This window comes from Salmo salar, chromosome 09 (genome assembly GCF_965601325.2).
Source record: "Salmo salar chromosome 09, fSalSal1, whole genome shotgun sequence".
NCBI classification, from domain to species: domain Eukaryota; kingdom Metazoa; phylum Chordata; class Actinopteri; order Salmoniformes; family Salmonidae; genus Salmo; species Salmo salar.
Window position 1 is genome coordinate 79,177,960 of NC_138299.1, and position 20,807 is coordinate 79,198,766.

At 44.6% G+C, this 20,807-nt stretch overlaps 1 protein-coding gene across 1 annotated transcript in view; it reads right to left on the reverse strand.

Annotated features, from left to right (window-relative positions):
- Positions 1 to 20,807, reverse strand: part of LOC106611908 (A-type potassium channel modulatory protein KCNIP1) — a 31,315-nt gene that overhangs the window by 3,365 nt on the left and 7,143 nt on the right. Inside the window, exons 2-5 of the mRNA XM_014212565.3 lie at positions 1,917 to 2,041; positions 1,712 to 1,781; positions 379 to 449; positions 121 to 228 (exon numbers count right to left, since the gene is read on the reverse strand). Of these exons, the coding sequence (XP_014068040.1) occupies positions 121 to 228; positions 379 to 449; positions 1,712 to 1,781; positions 1,917 to 2,041 (374 nt within the window). The remainder of the gene's footprint in view (positions 1 to 120; positions 229 to 378; positions 450 to 1,711; positions 1,782 to 1,916; positions 2,042 to 20,807) is intronic.

Genomic DNA, 20,807 nt, shown 5'->3' on the forward strand with positions numbered 1-20,807 from the left:
TAAAACACACACACAAAATACACAAAACCACAGCATATGAAGCAAAATATATGCAATAATATTTGCCTGTCGTTGCTAAATGGTGAAATAACCACACGCAATATTTAAGTACACACACACCTCCTTGTTGATGTAGCCATCTCTGTTGATGTCATACAGGTTGAACGTCCACGTCAGTTTCTCCCTCACTGAACCCCTCAGCAGGGTGGACAACGCCATGATAAAATCCTGGGGGAGGGAGAGAGTGACAAAATGAGATGCCTTACTGGAGAGAACAAGTTGAAGAATGATCCAGAATACAAAAAGGTTAGTCATCTGATGATTGTGAGAAAGAGAAAGAGAGAGGGGGGAGTAGAGAGACAGTAGAGGAATGTTAACCTCAAACTTGATGGATCCACTGTGTGCTGAGTCAAAGGCGTTGAACAGGTAGTGTGCGTAGGTACTGGCATCTGCAGAGCATTGGAGAGAAGAGATACACTATGTATACAAAAGTATGTGGACACCCCTTCAAATTAGTGGATTCGGCTATTTCAGCCACACCCATTGCTGACAGGTGTATAAAATTGAGCACACTGCCATGCAATCTCCATAGACAAACACTGGCAGTAGAATGGCCCGTATTGAAGAGCGCAATGACTTTCAACGTGGCACCGTCATATGATGCCACCATTCCAACAAGTTAGTTCGTCAAAGCTGCCCCGGTCAACTGTAAGTGCTGTTATTGTGAAGTGTAAACGTCTAGGAGCAACAACGGCTTAGTCGTGAAGTGCTAGGCCACACAAGTTCACAGAACGGGATCGCCGTGCTGAAGCGCGTAGCGCGTAAAAATCGTCTGTCCTCAGTTGCCACACTCACTATTGAGTTCCAAACTGCCTCTGGAAGCAACATCAGCACAATAACTGTTAGTCGGGAGCTTCATGAAATCGGATTCCATTGCCAAGCAGCCGCACACAAGCCTAAGATCACCATGCGCAATGCCAAGCGTCGGTTGGAGTGCTTTAAAGCTCGCCGCCATTGGACTCCAGAGCAGTGGAAACGTATTCTCTTGAGTGATGAATCACGCTTCACCAACTGGCAGTCCGACAGATGAATCTGGGTTTGACGGATGCCAGGAGAACCCTACCTGCCCCAATGCATAGTGCCAACTGTAAAGTTTGGTGGAGGAGGAATAATGGTCTGGGCCTGTTTTTCATGGTTTGGGCTAGGCCCCTTAATTCCAGTTAAGGGAAATCTTAACTCTAGAGAATACAATAACAATGCCCCCGCGGACAAAGCGAGGTTCATTCAGAAATGATTTGTCAACATCGGTGTGGAAGAACTTGACTGGCCTGCACAGAGCTCTGACCTCAACCCCATCTAACACCTTTGGGATGAATTGGAACGCCGACTGCGAGCCAGACCTAATCACCCAACATCAGTGCCCAACCTCACTAATGCTATTGTGGCTGATTAGAAGCAAGTCCCCGCAGCAATATTCCAACATCTAGTGGAAAGCCTTCCCAGAAGAGTGGGGGTTGTTATAGTAGCAAAGGGGTGACCAACTCCATTTTAATGCCTGTGGTTTTGGAGTGAGATGTTGGACTAGCAGGTGTCCACATAATTTTGGTCACGTAATGTACGTATTACTCTTTATGTGATCATAACACAAATCCACTGCACAACTCAACACCTTTAAAGGTTATGTACACACAGACACAAACTCATTCCCTACCTCCATGGGGAAAGAACTGTGCGTATATTTGTTTGAAGGTGTCCTCATTCACCACCCCACTAGGGCACTCCTACGATGGAGAGAGAGGCAGAGAAAGACAGAGAAAATAGAGAGAAACGAGAGAGATCAGCCATAGAGAGAGTGACGGACACTAAGTGATGAAGTAATGGAGAAATGGAGTCACACGCATAGATTGACTACATACGTTTTTGAAGCCTCGGTAGAGCACTTGCAGCTCTTGCTTGCTGAAGTTGGTCTGAGCCTCTAGTTTATCCAGCCCTTCTGGCCGATGACACACAATGCTCAACTCAAAATCATCATCTATTTTATCTAGAGAGAGAGAAAGAGCATCAATATCATCAGAAGGAATTTACACAAAATGTTGCATTTTCATCAGCTATAGATAGGAGTAACACTGTAGGTAGGGAAAGAGAGAGAAGGGAGGACACAATAGCACAGAGATGAGATGGATCTCAGAGAGAGAGTGAGAGAGAGGTCAGTGTAGAAGTCCCTGTGTTCCTCCACCTCAGTCACCTGACCAAGTCACTGTTCAATGATACTGTATACTCTTAGAAAAAAAGGTGCTACCTAGAATCTAAAAGTGTACTTCAACTGTCCCAATAGGAAAACCATTTGAAGAACCCTTTTTGGTTCCAGGTAGAACCCTTTTGGGTTACCTGGAACCAAAAAGGGTTCTCCTATGGGGACAGCCGTAGAACCCTTTTGGAACCCTTTTTTCTAAGAATTTACAGTCACACAAAACCAGTCTTACACACAGGTAATGGTAGTACACTCTCCCTCCTTTCTTTCAATACTCATGGCAATCTTCATTCATATGGAAAAGTTTTACAATGCAGAAATCGGAGAGACCCTTTAAGCTCAGCAGTGGTAACATGCCGGGTCACTATCTGGGTTGAAAATCCTGGATAACCCCCAGTGGAAACGAATCACCCTCAACGTGGATAACCCCCGTGCTAACTACCCACCCTCAACGTGGGAAAACCCCAGTGGTAATTACTCACCATCAACGTGGATAACCCCCGTGCTAACTACCCACCCTCAATGTGGATGACCCCCATGGTAACTACACACCCTCAACGTGGAATACCCCTAATGGTAGCTACTCATCCTCAACGTGAATAACCCCCAGTGGTAACTACTCACCTCAACCTCAATGTGGATAACCCCCAGTGGTAACGACTCAGCCTCAACGTGGAATACCCCCAGTGGTAACGACTCAGCCTCAACGTGGATAACCCCCAGTGGTAACGACTCAGCCTCAACGTGGATAACCCCCAGTGGTAACTACTCACCCACAACGTGGATAACCCCCAGTGGTAACGACTCAGCCTCAACCTCAATGTGGATAACCCCCAGTGGTAACGACTCAGCCTCAACGTGGATAACCCCCAGTGGTAACGACTCAGCCTCAACGTGGATAACCCCCAGTGGTAACTACTCACCCACAACGTGGATAACCCCCAGTGGTAACGACTCAGCCTCAACCTCAATGTGGATAACCCCCAGTGGTAACGACTCAGCCTCAGCGTGGATAACCCCCAGTGGTAACGACTCAGCCTCAACCTCAATGTGGATAACCCCCAGTGGTAACGACTCAGCCTCAGCGTGGATAACCCCCAGTGGTAACGACTCAGCCTCAACCTCAATGTGGATAACCCCCAGTGGTAACGACTCAGCCTCAACCTCAACGTGGATAACTCCCGTGTTAACTACTCAGCCTCAGCGTGGATAACCCCCGGTGGTAACTACTCACCCTCAACATGGATAACCCCCAGTGGTAACTACTCACCCTCAACGTGGATAACCCCCAGTGGTAACTACTCAGCCTCAGCGTGGATAACCCCCAGTGGTAACTACTCACCCTCAACGTGGATAACTCCCGTGTTAACTACTCAGCCTCAGCGTGGATAACCCCCAGTGGTAACTACTCAGCCTCAGCGTGGATAACCCCCAGTGGTAACTACTCAGCCTCAGCGTGGATAACCCCCAGTGGTAACTACTCAGCCTCAACGTGGATAACCCCCAGTGGTAACTACTCAGCCTCAGCGTGGATAACCCCCAGTGGTAACTACTCAGCCTCAACGTGGATAACCCCATGGTAACTACTCAGCCTCAGTGTGGATAACCCCCAGTGGTAACTACTCAGCTTCAACGTTGGTAACCCCCTGCAGTAATTACTCTCCCTCAACATGGATAACACCAAGCGGTAACTGCTCAGCCTCAAAGTTGGTAACCCCCAGTGGTAACTACTCAGCCTCAATGTGGATAACCCCCAGTGGTAACTACTCACCCACAACGTGGATAACCCCAAGTTGTAACTACTCACCCTCAACGTGGATAACCCCCAGTGGTAACTATTCACCCTCAATGTGGATAACCCCCAGTGGTAACTACTCACCATCAACGTGGATAACCCCAGAGGTAACTACTCACCCACAACGTGGATAACCCCCAGTGGTAACTATTCACCCTCAACGTGGATAACCCCTGTGGTAACTACTCACCCTCAACGTGGATAACCCCTGTGGTAACTACTCACCCACAACGTGGATAACCCCAAGTTGTAACTACTCAGCCTCAACGTGGATAACCCCTGTGGTAACTACTCACCCACAACAAGGATCACCCCCGTGGTAACTACTCACCCACAACGTGGATAACCCACGTGGTAACTACTCACCCTCAACGTGGATAACCCCCAGTTGTAACTACTAACCCACAATGAGGATCACCCCCGTGGTAACTACTCACCCACAATGTGGACAACCCACGTGGTAACTACTCACCCTCAACGTGGTTAACCCCCCGTGGTAACTACTCACCCACAACGTGGTTAACCCCCAGTGGTAACTACTCACCATCAACGTGGATAACCCCAGAGGTAACTACTCACCCTCAATGTGGATAACCCCCAGTGGTAACTACTCACCCTCAATGTGGATAACCACCATGGTAACTACTCACCCTGAACGTGGATAACCCCCAGTGGTAACTACTCACCCTCAATGTGGATAACCACCAGTGGTAACTACTCACCCTCAACGTTGATAAACCCCAGAAGGTGCAGTAGTTTAACCCACACATTTCAGTACTATAATAGTTATAGAATGGAGACAGCTGCCTCATCTTCTCCCTCCTCCTTACCCATCTATCTTTATTTATCTCTCAAGTGATTTTTTTCTCTTTCTATACCCCCTGTTCTCCTCTGTCTGTACTTATCTAAACATTCTATAGGACCTGTCCTGCTCTCTGTCTCACTCATTCCCCTCTGTATCCCCTCTCACTGACTGCCTCAGTGACTGCACTGTCATTCTACCTGCCTCTCTCTTCTTTCTCTCCCCCTGTCCTTCGCTTTATGCAAGTGACTCTCACTCCCTCTATCCCCAGTTTCCCTCTCCCTCATTCTCTCGTTCCCATTCTCTTTCTCTCTGTTTAGTAACAGAATGTCTTTCAGTCTCAGGATGGACCCCACCTACGAGATGAGAGCTGATCCACTGATCCTACCAGAACAACCATACACTCACCTTCAACCTGCCGGCCGTCTGTGTGTGTGTGTGTGTGTGTGTGTGTGTGTGTGTGTGTGTGTGTGTGTGTGTGTGTGTGTGTGTGTGTGTGTGTGTGTGTGTGTGTGTGTGTGTGTGTGTGTGTGTGTGTGTGTTGATGAATGAGGGCATTTTTCACTGTACAACATAATGTAGCTGTGCTTAACTTGCCTGAAAGTAACTTTGCTAAACTGTCGTTATATCCGTTCAACGATACCCAACAATGACACAAGTCATTGTCCCCCATGTAGACCAACCAGTCAGGCCCAATAGTTATTACTACTATCAATACATTACATGCCGCTCTATGAATCTAGTCAAATCTACTTGTAGTAATCACAATCTACCAGTAGAGGGAGGCAGACAGTTTTGCCAGATCAGATCCCTGACGTTGTGACGTTCCTATTCCCCTCTTTCATGTCAACATCTTGTATTCTCTTATATTGGCCTGATGGTGTTGTTTCCAGAACCTCACTGACCATGAGAAAGCAAACCTTCCTGGAGTCATATCAGGATTTTATTATTGAGTATATAACCCAGACTCTTTCACTATTTTTCTCTCCCTTTTCCTCTCTTCCCTCTCTCCCTTTCTCACCTCTCCCCCTCTTCCCCTCTTCCCCTCTTCCCTCTATCCCTTTCCCCCATCTCCCCCTCTCCCTTTCCCCCCTCTGCCCCTCTGTTCTCTTCCCTCTATCCTTTCCCCCCTCTCCCCCTCTCCCCCGCCTGTTCTCTTCCCTCTATCCCTTTCCCCCATCTCCCCCTCTCCCTTTCCCCTGTCTCCCCCTCTCCCTTTCCCCCATCTCCCCCTCTCCCTTTCCCCTGTCTCCCCCTCTCCCTTTCCCCCGTCTCCCCCTCTCCCTTTCCCCCCTCTCCCCCTCCTGTTCTCTTCCCTCTTCCCTCTGTCCCTTTCCCCCTCTCCCTTTCCCATCTCCCCCTCTCCCTCTCCCCCCTCTCCCTCTCCCGTTCTCTTCCCTCTCTCTTGTTCTACTCAAACTGATCCCTACAATCCTTCCATATGAGACGCTCGTTTGCATAATCTGAGTTAGCCTAATCTGTGGCGTCCTCCAGCGAACACAACAGCTGCCTCTCATTGGCCACTTATCATCGAGGAGCGCTCTCTATGAAGCAGAACCACTACTCTGACATCACAACACTGAGCAGGTATATGGATCACACACACTCATATTACACACACACCAATAGGTTTACACAGCATTACACCCACTCACAACAAGTGGAGATAAGATACTGCATTCTAAATTCTATTTGACTAAAGCAACTGTGTGACTTCAGGCCAGGGTGACACAAATTGACATACTGTACCTAAACCTTCACTTTGCATGCCTTCGGGTCACCCTTCACTCACACCAATAAATCACTGGGAAATGTTAAGCAGTGCTACTGCTAATGTACATATTCACTGGGAAATGTTAAGCAGTGTTACTGCTAATGTACATAACATAATCACTGGGAAATGTTAAGCAGTGTTACTGCTAATGTACATAATCACTGGGAAATGTTAAGCAGTGTTACTGCTAATGTACATAATCACTGGGAAATGTTAAGCAGTGCTACTGCTAATGTACATAATCACTGGGAAATGTTAAGCAGTGTTACTGCTAATGTACATAATCACTGGGAAATGTTAAGCAGTGTTACTGCTAATGTACATAATCACTGGGAAATGTTAAGCAGTGTTACTGCTAATGTACATAATCACTGGGAAATGTTAAGCAGTGTTACTGCTAATGTACATAATCACTGGGAAATGTTAAGCAGTGTTACTGCTAATGTACATAATCACTGGGAAATGTTAAGCAGTGCTACTGCTAATGTACATAATCACTGGGAAATGTTAAGCAGTGTTACTGCTAATGTACATAATCACTGGGAAATGTTAAGCAGTGTTACTGCTAATGTACATAATCACTGGGAAATGTTAAGCAGTGTTACTGCTAATGTACATAATCACTGGCCTTTTGAAGGGCTCACTAAGACATCTCCACATATTCTTAGAAAGTGCAAAAGAAACACATTCATTATTAAAAACAGGCAGACACTGGCTGACACAAATTCAGTGGCTCAGAAAAGCAGATCCACACACACCATTGCACTAAATATTATGCTAATGCCATGACACAGTCCGTGTGAAATGCATTAGAGTGGTGTTTGTCTGCTCATCCTCATGGACAAGAAGAGATGCTTCTGCAATCAACACATGAAGAAAGAAATACACTGAAGTAGATGGTCAACTGAGGCTGTCGTCACAGGATGACTTGGTTCATAGGCACTCTCACACCCTGCAATACTCTGTATGAGCGTTGGTGAGAGAAGGAATGTGAGAGAGGATGGGAGGGAGGGAAGGAAATGGGGATGAGAGCAAAAAGAGGGATGTGAAAGGGTTGGGATGAGAGCAAAAAGAGGGATGTGAAAGGGTTGGGATGAGAGCAAAAAGAGGGATGTGAAAGGGTTGGGATGAGAGCAAAAAGAGGGATGTGAAAGGGTTGGGATGAGAGCAAAAAGAGGGATGTGAAATGGTTGGGATGAGAGTGAGGAAAAAGATGTAGATGATGAATCAGAGTGTGTGGGAGAAAAAAACGAAGAAGTGATAAAACCAGAAAGAAAGGTGGAATGAGTAGGAGGGGGGAGCAGAAACAGAGAGGGAGGAGTAGAATTGGGGACAAGAAGGAGAGGATGACAGAAAGAGAGAGGGAGAGAGAGAGAGACATACAGAGGGAGACAGAGGGAGGTATGGAGAGAGAGAGAGAGAGAGAGAGAGCGGGAGAGAGAGAGAAAGACAGAAGGAGACAGCGAGATATGGAGAGAGAGAGCGGGAGAGCGAGAGAGAGAGACAGAGGGAGACAGAGGGAGATGTGGAGAGAGAGAGAACGGGAGAGAGAGAGAAAGACAGAAGAGCGAGATATGGAGAGAGAGAGCGGGAGAGCGGGAGAGAGAGACAGAGGGAGACAGAGGGAGATGTGGAGAGAGATACGGAGAGAGATATGACAGAGAAAGGAAGACGAGAAAGGGTTTGGGAGACACGAAGGCAGGAAAAGACAGGAAGGGACAGAAAAGATGAGCGAGGGAGAGAGGGAGAGTGGCAGGGAGAGAGAAGAGTAAGACAACATTGCTGCAGGCAGCCCAAGTGAGGGATGGAAGGATGGGGGCGGAGGAGAAGGAATGACACATCCACCAGAGAAAAAAAGCCATCAAAAGCTTCTGTCGGAGCTGGCTGTCATCAACCCCATGTCACTAAGACCCTGTCAGACTGACTGTTACAGAGAAGACACACACACACACTGTCACAGCGATAACATGCATCAGAAAACATCAGAGAGATGGAAAGACCCAGATAGGATAACACACCTCAATAGCACAGCTCTAATAAGGTCAAGCTAGGATACTGTATTTCACAAGGAACTATAACTGTAATCGGACATTACCACTAGCCTTACACTCTTAGAAAAAAAGGTGTTACCTAAAAGGGTTTTTCAGCTTTCCCAATAGGAGAATCCTTTGAAGAACTCCTTTCGGTTCCTTTTTTATATATACAGTTGAAGTCAGAAGTTTACATACACTTAGGTTGGAGTCATTAAAACTCGTTTTTCAACCACTACACAAATTTCTTGATTAACAAACTCTAGTTTTGGCAAGTCGGTTAGGACGTCTACTTTGTGCATGACACAAGTAATTTTTCCAGCAATTGTTTACAGACAGATTATTTCACTTATAATTCATTCACTGTATCACAATTCCAGTTGGTCAGAAGTTTACATACATCAAGTTGACTGTGCCTTTAAACAGCTTGGAAAATTCCAGAAAATTATGTCATGGCTTTAGAAGCTTCTGATAGGCTCATTGACATCATTTGAGTCAATTGGAGGTGTACCTGTGGATGTATTTCAAGGTCTACCTTCAAACTCAGTGCCTCTTTGCTTGACATCATGGGAAAATCAAAAGAAATCAGCCAATACCTGAGAAAAAAAATTGTAGACCTCCACAAGTCTGGTTCATCCTTGGGAACAATTTCCAAATGCCTGAAAGTACCACGTTCATCTGTACAAACAATAGTACGCAAGTATAAACACCATGGGACAACGCAACCATCATACCGCTCAGGAAGGAGACGTGATCTGTCTCCTAGAGATGAACGTACTTTGGTGTGAAAAGTGCAAATCAATCCCAGAACAACATCAAAGGACCTTGTGAAGATGCTGGAGGAAACAGGTACAAAGTATCTATATCCACAGTAAAACGAGTCCTATATCGACATAACCTGACAGGCCACTCAGCAAGGAAGAAGCCACTTCTCCAAAACCGCCATAAGAAAGCCAGACTACGGTTTGCAACTGCACATGGGGACAAAGAGCGTACTTTTTGGAGAAATGTCCTCTGGTCTGATGAAACAAAAATAGAACTGTTTGGCCATAATGACCATCGTTATGTTTGGAGGAAAAGGAGGAGGCTTGCAAGCCGAAGCACGGTGGTGGCAGCATCATGTTGTGGGCGTGCTTTGCTGCAGGAGGGACTGGTGCACTTCACAAAATAAATGGCATCATGAGGATGGAGAATTATGTGGATATATTGAAGCAACATCTCAAGACATCATTAGGAAGTTAAAGCTTGGTCGCAAATGAGTCTTCCAAATGGACAATGACCCCAAGCATACTTCCAAAGTTGTGGCAAAATGGCTTAAGGACAGCAAAGTCAAGGTATTGGAGTGGCCATCACAAAGCCCTGACCTCAATCCCATAGAAAATGTGTGGGCAGAACTGAAAAAGTGTGTGCGAACAAGGAGGCCTACAAACCGGATTCAGTTACACCAGCTCTGTCAGGAGGAATGGGCCAAAATTCACCCAACTTATTGTGGGAAGCTTGTGGAAGGCTACCCGAAACGTTTGACCCAAGTTAAACAATTTAAAGGCAATGCTACCAAATACTAATTGAGTGTATGTAAACTTATGACCCACTGGGAATGTGATGAAAGAAATAAAAGCTTAAATAAATCATTCTCTCTACTATTATTCTGACATTTCACATTCATAAAATGAAGTCATGATCCTAACTGACCTAAGACAGGGAATTTTTATGTCTGGATTAAATGTCAGGAATTGTGAAAAAACTGAGTTTTAATGAATTTGGCTAAGGTGTATGCAAACTTCCGACTTCAACTGTATATACTGTATATAAAATACATTTTTTAAAGGAGAACCCTTTTTGGATCCAGGTAGAACCCTTTCCACAAAGGGTTCTTCATGGAACCCAAAATAGTTCTACCTGGAACCAAAAAGGTTCTACCTGGAACCTTTTTTTCTAAAAGTGTAGCATACATCATTGATATGACAAGATAGATATGTAAGGAACAAGACAGATATTCAAAATGTTTATTTTTTCCATCATCAATCTACACACAATACCCCATAATGACAAAGCAAAAACAGGTTTGTAGAAATTTTGAAAATGCATAAATCAAATCAACTGAAATATCACATTTACATCTCTATCTGTCTTGTTCCTTCCTTAAAGCTGTAACATAACAAAATGTGGAAAACGTCAAGGGGTCTGAATAGTTTCTGAATGTACTGTACGTAAGGAATAAGACAGATATGGAAGGAACAAGACAGATAAGGAAGGAACAAGACAGATATGGAAGGAACAAGACAGATATGGAAGGAACAAGACAGATAGGGAAGGAACAAGACAGATAAGGAAGGAACAAGACAGATACGGAAGGAACAAGACAGATAAGGAAGGAACAAGACAGATATGGAAGGAACAAGACAGATAGGGAAGGAACAAGACAGATATGGAAGGAACAAGACAGATATGGAAGGAACAAGACAGATAGGGAAGGAACAAGACAGATAAGGAAGGAACAAGACAGATAGGGAAGGAACAAGACAGATAAGGAAGGAACAAGACAGATATGGAAGGAACAAGACAGATACGGAAGGAACAAGACAGATATGGAAGGAACAAGACAGATATGGAAGGAACAAGACAGATATGGAAGGAACAAGACAGATATGGAAGGAACAAGACAGATATGGAAGGAACAAGACAGATAGGGAAGGAACAAGACAGATAAGGAAGGAACAAGACAGATATGGAAGGAACAAGACAGATAGGGAAGGAACAAGACAGATATGGAAGGAACAAGACAGATAGGGAAGGAACAAGACAGATAGGGAAGGAACAAGACAGATATGGAAGGAACAAGACAGATATGGAAGGAACAAGACAGATAGGGAAGGAACAAGACAGATATGGAAGGAACAAGACAGATAGGGAAGGAACAAGACAGATAGGGAAGGAACAAGACAGATAGGGAAGGAACAAGACAGATAGGGAAGGAACAAGACAGATAGGGAAGGAACAAGACAGATATGGAAGGAACAAGACAGATATGGAAGGAACAAGACAGATAGGGAAGGAACAAGACAGATATGGAAGGAACAAGACAGATAGGGAAGGAACAAGACAGATAGGGAAGGAACAAGACAGATATGGAAGGAACAAGACAGATAGGGAAGGAACAAGACAGATATGGAAGGAACAAGACAGATAGGGAAGGAACAAGACAGATATGGAAGGAACAAGACAGATAGGGAAGGAACAAGACAGATAGGGAAGGAACAAGACAGATAGGGAAGGAACAAGACAGATAGGGAAGGAACAAGACAGATATGGAAGGAACAAGACAGACAATGCAATGCAAACTATATTTTATCATTTATATTTAATGTCTTCATTACGTCAATATTTCATGATATAAAACATGATATGTTATCTAATGTGATTTATATTACAATATGCAAATAGCCCATGGAAAAATAATTGAAAGAGGAACATGAAAAATTGTGCAAATTTGCAATAAGCATGGTTAACTTTGGAACCACCAATCTCATAACATCTCACTGACCCCCAAAACTGATAATATTTTGTTGCCATGCCAACCGTGGTTCCAAGGGAACAGGCAAGACGGAAGAGAGTGTGTGAGCAGAGTGAGAAATACCTTGTGTACGTTTCCCCTCCACTGGTGTGTGCACATACACTTATGTAGACACACACACACGTCACTCCCTCTCACATCAAGCAAACACATGCACATAGACATTATCTTACACTAGAGCATGTATAGATCCTCTATGTCCTGATGACGGAGTGTGGGGAAGGGGGAGAGAAGGAGTGTGGGGAAGGGGGAGAGAAGGAGTGTGGGGAAGGGGGAGAGAAGGAGTGTGGGGAAGGGGGAGAGAAGGAGTGTGGGGAAGGGGGGAGAGAAGGAGTCTGGGGAAGGGGAGAGAAGGAGTGTGGGGAAGGGGGGAGAGAAGGAGTGTGGGGAAGGGGGAGAGAAGGAGTGTGGGGAAGGGGGAGAGAAGGAGTGTGGGGAAGCGGGAGAGAAGGAGTGTGGGGATGGAGAGAGAAGGAGTGTGGGGAAGTTGGAGAGAAGGAGTCTGGGGAAGGGGGGAAAGAAGGAGTGTGGGGAAGGGGGAGAGAAGGAGTGTGGGGAAGCGGGAGAGAAGGAGTGTGGGGAAGTTGGAGAGAAGGAGTCTGGGGAAGGGGGGAAAGAAGGAGTGTGGGGAAGGGGGGAAAGAAGGAGTGTGGGGAAGTTGGAGAGAAGGAGTCTGGGGAAGGGGGGAAAGAAGGAGTGTGGGGAAGGGGGGAAAGAAGGAGTGTGGGGAAGGGGGAGAGAAGGAGTGTGGGGAAGCGGGAGAGAAGGAGTGTGGGGAAGCGGGAGAGAAGGAGTGTGGGGAAGGGGGAGAGAAGGAGTGTGGGGAAGGGGGAGAGAAGGAGTGTGGGGAAGGGGGAGAGAAGGAGTGTGGGGAAGGGGGAGAGAAGGAGTGTGGGGAAGCGGGAGAGAAGGAGTGTGGGGAAGGGGGAGAGAAGGAGTGTGGGGAAGGGGGAGAGAAGGAGTGTGGGGAAGGGGGAGAGAGAACGGAAGAACAGAATGGAAAATGGAAGAGAAACAGAAAGAGAAGGAGTGTGGGGATGGAGAGAGAAGGAGTGTGGGGAAGGGGGAGAGAAGGAGTCTGGGGAAGGGGGGAAAGAAGTAGTGTGGGGAAGGGGGAGAGAAGGAGTGTGGGGAAGGGGGAGAGAAGGAGTGTGGGGAAGGGGGAGAGAAGGAGTGTGGGGAAGGGGGAGAGAAGGAGTGTGGGGAAGGGGGAGAGAGAACAGAAGAACAGAATGGAAAATGGAAGAGTAACAGAAAGAGAACGATTGAGGGGGTAAAGAGAGAGATTGAGGATAATGACAGAGCTGTTATGTGCTGAAGCACCGCCTGAAAAATCTGAAATAAAAAATATGTATACATTTTTAAAAAGAAAATTAAAATAACTTTTTTTCTCTCTCACAAAAGTAGTGCACTGTGCCTTTACTAGTCCTGTATTAGCAGACTGATATAGCCAACTGTAGCACGGGCCCCAAAAATATATTCTAGATGGAGAAATGGAGAGAGGGAGCGGTGGAACAAAGACCCTCACACAGTGTGCTGTGAGCTAATGCCAAGGCCATTAGTCAAGAAGCAACTTTAACCAACGAACATCATTATAGGAAGAAAATGGTACAATACACTGAACACTATGTGTGAATATACACAACTTTGCTCGTTAATCAAATACACTAACTCAGAGGTCTTAAAAACAGCATGTATGTATAGCCTGAGTATGACAGTTCCGGTCAAGTGAGCCAAGGCTCTCTTATGAGTAATACATCAGGAGTCTTAATGAGTTCATCCACATAATGAGACTAAAGAATGTTAGTTATAAAATGGTATAACAATGACCATACATAGCAATATGCACTGAGTATACAGAACATTAGGAACACCTTCCTAACAATGAGTTGCCCCCCCCCCCCCCCCCCGTTTTTACTCTCAGAACAGCCTCAATTCCTCAGGGCATGGACTCTACACAGTGTCAAAAGAGTTCCACAGGGATGAAATAAAAATATTCACCACAAAGGTGTTGCACTGCACCTTTACTAAAAATATCACAGCACCCCCAACCAAACACATCTTCCCACAGCTATGACCAAAACCATTCAGAGTTAATGCCTAACCTTAATAATTCAGAGTTAATGCCTAACCTTAACCATTCAGAGTTAATGCCTAACCTTAATAATTCAGAGTTAATGCCTAACCTTAACCATTCAGAGTTAATGCCTAACCTTAATAATTCAGAGTTAATGTCTAACCTTAACCATTCAGAGTTAATGCCTAACCTTAATAATTCAGAGTTAATGCCTAACCTTAATAATTCAGAGTTAATGCCTAAACTTAACCTTGGAACGATACAGAGAAGTAACCAAACACTTTGAAATGACGTTTGAGAAAAATGGATGAACGTCTAATTCTGACGTGAGACTGTGAGAGCTAGTTGGTGTGTTGTATTGTGTGTTGTATTGTGTGCTGTATTGTGTGTTGTATTGTGTGTGCCTCTGAAAAGCTTGGTGAGAGAGAGAGAGACAGAGATAGGAGGACCAAATGTGAATTCATTAATAAGCATATAGAGAACTGGAAAGGAGGGATGACATGAAAAGAGAGATAGAGCGATAGAAGGGGACATCTTGATGACAATGAAGAAGTCAGTCAGACCAAAGAGCCTTTGAAAAGCAACACATCCCTCAGACTTCAGACACACTTATGTCTCCTTAGACAAAATATTATGCCCCTCTTTCGCTCACAGACAGTTCCTAAAAACTCTGGAAACGCATAGTGTAGTGTAGACAAAAGTATGTGGACACCCCTTCAAAATAGTGGATTCGGCTATTTCAGCCACACCTGTTGCTGACAGGTGTATAAAATCAAGCACACCGCCATGCAATCTCCATAGACAAACATTGGCAGTAGAATGGCCTTACTGAAGAGGTCAGTGACTTTCAACGTGGCACCGTCGTTGGATGCCACCATTCCAACAAGTCAGTTCATCAAATTTCTGCACTGCTAGAGCTGCCCAGGTCAACTAGTGCTTTTATTTAAGTGCTTTTATTGTGAATTGGAAACGTTTAGGAGCAACAACGGCACAGCCGTGAAGTGGTAGGCCACACAAGCTCACAGAACGGGATCGCCGAGTGCTGAAGTGCATCAAAAAATATCTGTCCTCGGTTGCAACACTCACTACCGAGTTCCAAACTACCTCTGGAAGCAACGTCAGCACAAGAAATGTTCGTCGGGAGCTGTATGAAATGGGTTTCCATGGCCGAGCAGCCGCACACAAGCCTAAGATTACCATGCGCAATGCCAAGTGTCAGCTGGTGTGGTGTAAAACTCACCACAATTGGACTCTGGAGCAGTGTAAACGTGTTCTCTGGAGTGATGATGCATGCTTCACCATCTGGCAGTCTGGTGAATGAATCTGGGTTTGGCGGATGCCAGGAGAACGCTATCTGCCCCAATGCATAGTGCCAACTGTAAAGTTGGAAGAATAATGGGGAAGAATAATGGTCTTGGTCTGTTTTTCATGGTTCTGGCTAGGCCCCTTAGTTCCAGTGAAGGGAACTCTTAATGCTACAGCATACAATGACATTCTAGACAATTTTATGCTTCAGTTTGGGGAAGGCCCTTTCCTAGTTCAGCATGACAATGTCCCTGTGCACAATGTGAGGTCCATACAAAAATGATTTGTTGACATCGGTGTGGAAGAACATGACTGGCCTGCACAGAGCCCTGATCTCAACCCCATTGAACACCTGTGGGATTAATTAGAACACCAACTGTGAGCCAGGCCTAATTGCCCAACATCAGTGCCCGACCTCACTAATGCTCTTGTGGAAGCAAAACTCCGCAGCAATGTTCCAACATCTAGATGAAAGCCTTCCCAGAAGAGAGGAGGCTGTTATAGCAGCAAAGTGGGGACCAACTCCATATTAATCTCCATGATTATGGAATGAGATGTTCGACGAGCATGTGTCCACATAGTTTTGGTCATGTAGTGTATCTTTATCAAGATAGACTTTGTGTGCCTTGAGACATAAACATATCTCTTCACATATCTCTTCACAAAATCAATTGCTCATTAATGTCCATTCCTTTCCTCCACAGTCCTCAGATATGGATATGGATCTCATCTGTGTAGATATTGTAAACCTTCATACGTCAAATTAATTCTGCATCAATTCCTTTCCTTCACCGTCTTAAAAATTTCTCAGACATCCGGTATTTATCAGGATAGACTTCACAAGCCTTGAGTCATGAATATATCTCCTCAGAATACCAATTTCACATCCTTATCTGTTCCTTTGACTCACAGTCCAAAAGACAAGTCTTGTTGCATAGCTGTATCTCTCTCTCTCAGACCCATCTCAGACCTTGCTTTCCCAATGAGCACAAGACGTTGAAAAGATGTCGAAAAAGATTGGGTTGAAAACCAAACCATCTTTTCCAAGCCATCTTTTTGACACATTTTGCTCACTGGGTTATCTCTATCAGTACACAGTAGTCATGATGAACCTTCCTTCAGATGATTGAGGATCCCAGTCCTATTGATGGGTCACCAACACTCTGAGACTGAGACAGAGAAGGTAACAGAGGGAATAGAGCTGCCATACTCTCTGACACACCTTGCTATTATTCTCATCTAACGGGAGATGTTTTGTCTCTGCTCCTGGTGCTGTCTGTGACAGACTGGGTGCTCGGGTCAGAACAGATTCTCCTTCTGATTAGTTTATAGGTTGGGAGTACTGTGGGAGTGGGAGCAGGGAAGAAAGCAGTTCTGACAGTAAATCTATGGTTGGTCGGTTCCGTTTAAGATGAGGGAAGATGATCATTGTTTTTGTCAGCACGGCCTGATTTCTATTACAGCATAATGGATGACTGTCATTCATATTCCATTCACCCAGTTCAATGTAACATTGATAGGTTTAGGCTGCTACATGATACTAGAATTTTCACTATACCCATCATGAGGTTGCTACAACCTAGCCTATGAAGGAAGTTTTACAGCGTAGGTGCACACAGGTCGAGAGAAAGATTTGCGGTGACAGAAGACATTTCTTCCAGCAGAATTGATGGAATGAGTACACCCTTGATTACACTCAGACAGTTCACTTTCATAGCCACATATAAACAGCTCATTGTATTCTTTCTCGCATCTATGCGCTCTCCTCCTCTCAACGTTTCCCTTCGCTTGTGGACTTCAGTGCACAACAAATCAGTTGTCTGTGACCAGGTGAAAAAACCTTTCCAAGCGAAACCTTCATATCATAACCGCTACACACAGCCTACATCGTTTGCACCATATTAGCTAAAGTAACGGCATAGCCATCCTAGCCAATAGAACTAACGCGTTAGTAAGCCCTCTACAATCATGCAGAACCGTGTACACCCAGTAAGCGGTTTGTCAGTTATACCAGCAGGCCACTGTGGCAATGAATTAGTAGAACCAAAAGCTTACCTTGACTTGGAAGAGTTCCAGTGTTGGATGATCATAGCCAGTTCGCTAACATAGCATTCCTCTGTTTGAGTAGGCTAAACTAGCTAGCTGCCTTTGCTAGCTAACTAAGTGAAAGGGGAAATAAATGACGAAATAGCTTTCTCTCTCATGCTCCTCCTTCATTTTTGAAGAGATTAATTTGTTCAAAACTGTTCAACCTTTGTCTTTTTCTCTCTTTGAGTGAACTACTCACCACATTTTATGCACTGTAGTGCTAGCTAGCTGTAGGTTATGATTTCAGTACGACATTAATTATCTGATCCTTTGATTTGGTAGACAACATGTCAGTTCATGCTGCAGGAGCTCCAATAGGTTGGAAGACGTCCTCCGGAAGTTGTCATAATTACCATGTAGGTCTATGGAAGGGTGTGAGAACCAAGAGCCTCCTAGGTTTTGTATTGAAGTTAATGTACCCAGAGGAGGATGAAAGCTAGCTGTCCTCCGGCTACTCCATGGTGCTACCCTACAGAGTGCTGTTGAGGCTACTGTAGACCTTCATTGCAAAGATGACAATAGATACGCTTGCACACACATATTGGAGATGGGCAACACACACACGCACGCACGCACGCACACACACACACACACACACACACACACACACACACACACACACACACACACACACACACACACACACACACACACACACACACACACACACACACACACACACACACACACACACACACACACACACACACACACACACACACACACACACGGGTCACTTCAGTTGACAGCCACAACTCAGCTTGAGCTCTGACTCATTTGTCTCCTGTTGACTAGGGCAGTCACATAGGCCTCTCTTCACAGCACAACAGTCATGACCACAGCCATATACAGTCACGCATCATGTAACATGCCACTGAGCAACTGAAACATAATCACTGAAGCTCACAGAAACACGGCAGCACAAATGAGGAGAAGACCACACAACAGGCATGCAACACATCCAGTATGAATATGAGTCTGATAGTATGTGTAAGAACCATACATTTCTGTAATTTAGATGAATATTTACACCAATTGTTGTAGCACATAGCTCATTCCAATAGCACTGGGCAGGGACGTCACTCTTCTTACAAATTCTGTCTGGAAATGTAGGATGTTTGAATATTTCTGATGTCCCTAATCTCCTCAGCTTTAACTTCTCACATCTACATTCCTGGCGGTCAGAAATATTCAGCCTCTCTCTCGGGGGCCAATGACATTTGAATAGGAAGTCTTTCTTCATCATTAAACACCAACACATTTCAGCACACCAGCTTTAATCAGGGTGCTTTTCACATGACTGAATAGGCTTCTCAACATGCTGTTGATCCAGAGCATCCCAAACATGCCCAATGGGTGAAATGTCTGGTGAGTATGCAGGCCATGGAAGAACTGGGACATTTTCAGCTTCCAGGAATTGTGTACAGATCCTTGCAACATGGGGCTGACGATTATCATGCTGAAACATGAGGTGATGGCAGCGGATGAATGGCACGACAATGGGCCTCAGGATGTTCACAACATTGACATCAGTAAACCACTCACCCACACAACACCATACACGTGGCCTGCGGTTGTGAGTCCAGTTGGACGTACTGCACAATTCTCAAAAATGACGTTGGAGGTGGCTTATGGTAGAGAAATTAACATTCAATTCTTTGGTGGACATTCCTGCACGCTCCCTCAAAACTTGAGACATCTGTGGCATTGTGTTGTGTGACAAAACTTTTATTCGCCCCAGAATAAGGTGTACCTGTGTAATGATCATGCTGTTTAACTTCTCTAGGGTAGGGGTCAGTATTTTGACGTCCGGATGAAAGGTGTGCCCAAATTAAACTGCCTGCTACTCAGGCTCAGAAGGTAGGATATGCATATTATTAGCATATTTGGATAGAAAACACTCTGAAGTTTTTAAAATTGTTTGAATGATGTCTGTGAGTATAACAGAACTCATATGGCAGGCAAAAACCTGAGAAGAATCCAACCAGGAAGTGTGGAAATCTGAGGTTTGTAGTTTTTCAAGTGATTGCCTATACAGTATTCAGTGACTTAGGGTTCATTTTGCATTTCCTAAGGCTTCAACTAGATGTCAACAGTCTTTAGAACGTTGTTTCATGCTTCTACTGTGAATATGGAGCGAACAAGAGGGCCTGGAAGTTGATGAGTGAGAAAATGACATGAGCTCAGTGGCGCGCACTCACGTGAGAGTTAGCTGTGTTCCTTTTCTTTTTTGAAGACATTGGAATTGTCCGGTTGGAATATTACTGAAGATTTATGTTAAAAACATCCTAAAGATTGATGCTATATATCGTTTGACATATTTCTACAAACGTAAATAGAACTTTTTTTGACTTTTCATCGTGACATTTTGTGTGCGCTTCCTGCATTTGGAGTAGTGGACTGAACGCGCGAACAAAAAGGAGGTATTTCAACATAAATGATGGACTTTATCGAACAAAACAAACATTTATTGTGGACCTGGGATTCCTGGGAGTGCATTCTGATGAAGATCATCAAAGGTAAGTGAATATTTATAATATTATTTCTGAATTTTGTTGACTCCACAAAATGCCGGGTTTGGTTTCGTGTCTGAATGCTGTACTCAGATTATTGCAAAGTGTGCTTTCGCTATACGTTTTTTTTTTAATCTGACACAGCGGTTGCATTAAGGAGAAGTGTATCTATAATTTTTTGAATAACAGTTTAATATTTTATCAACGTTTATGATGAGTATTTCTGTAAATTGATGTGCTCATTCACCGGAAGTTTTGGGAGGCAAAACATTTCTGAACATTACACGGCAATGTAAAATGGGGTTTTTGGATATAAATATGAACTTTATCGAGCAAAACATACATGTATTGTGTAACATAAAGTCCTATAAGTGCCATCTGATGAAGATCATCAAAAGTTAGTGATTAATTTGAGCTGGTTTTCAGGTTTTTGTGACGCCTCTCCTTGCTTGGAAAATGGCTGTGTGGTTTTTCTTGTCTCGGCGCGTCCTAACATAATCTAATGTTATGCTTTCGCCGTAAAGCCTTTTTGAAATCGGACAATGTGGTTGGATTAACGAGAAGTGTATCTTTAAAATGGGATATAATAGTTGTATGT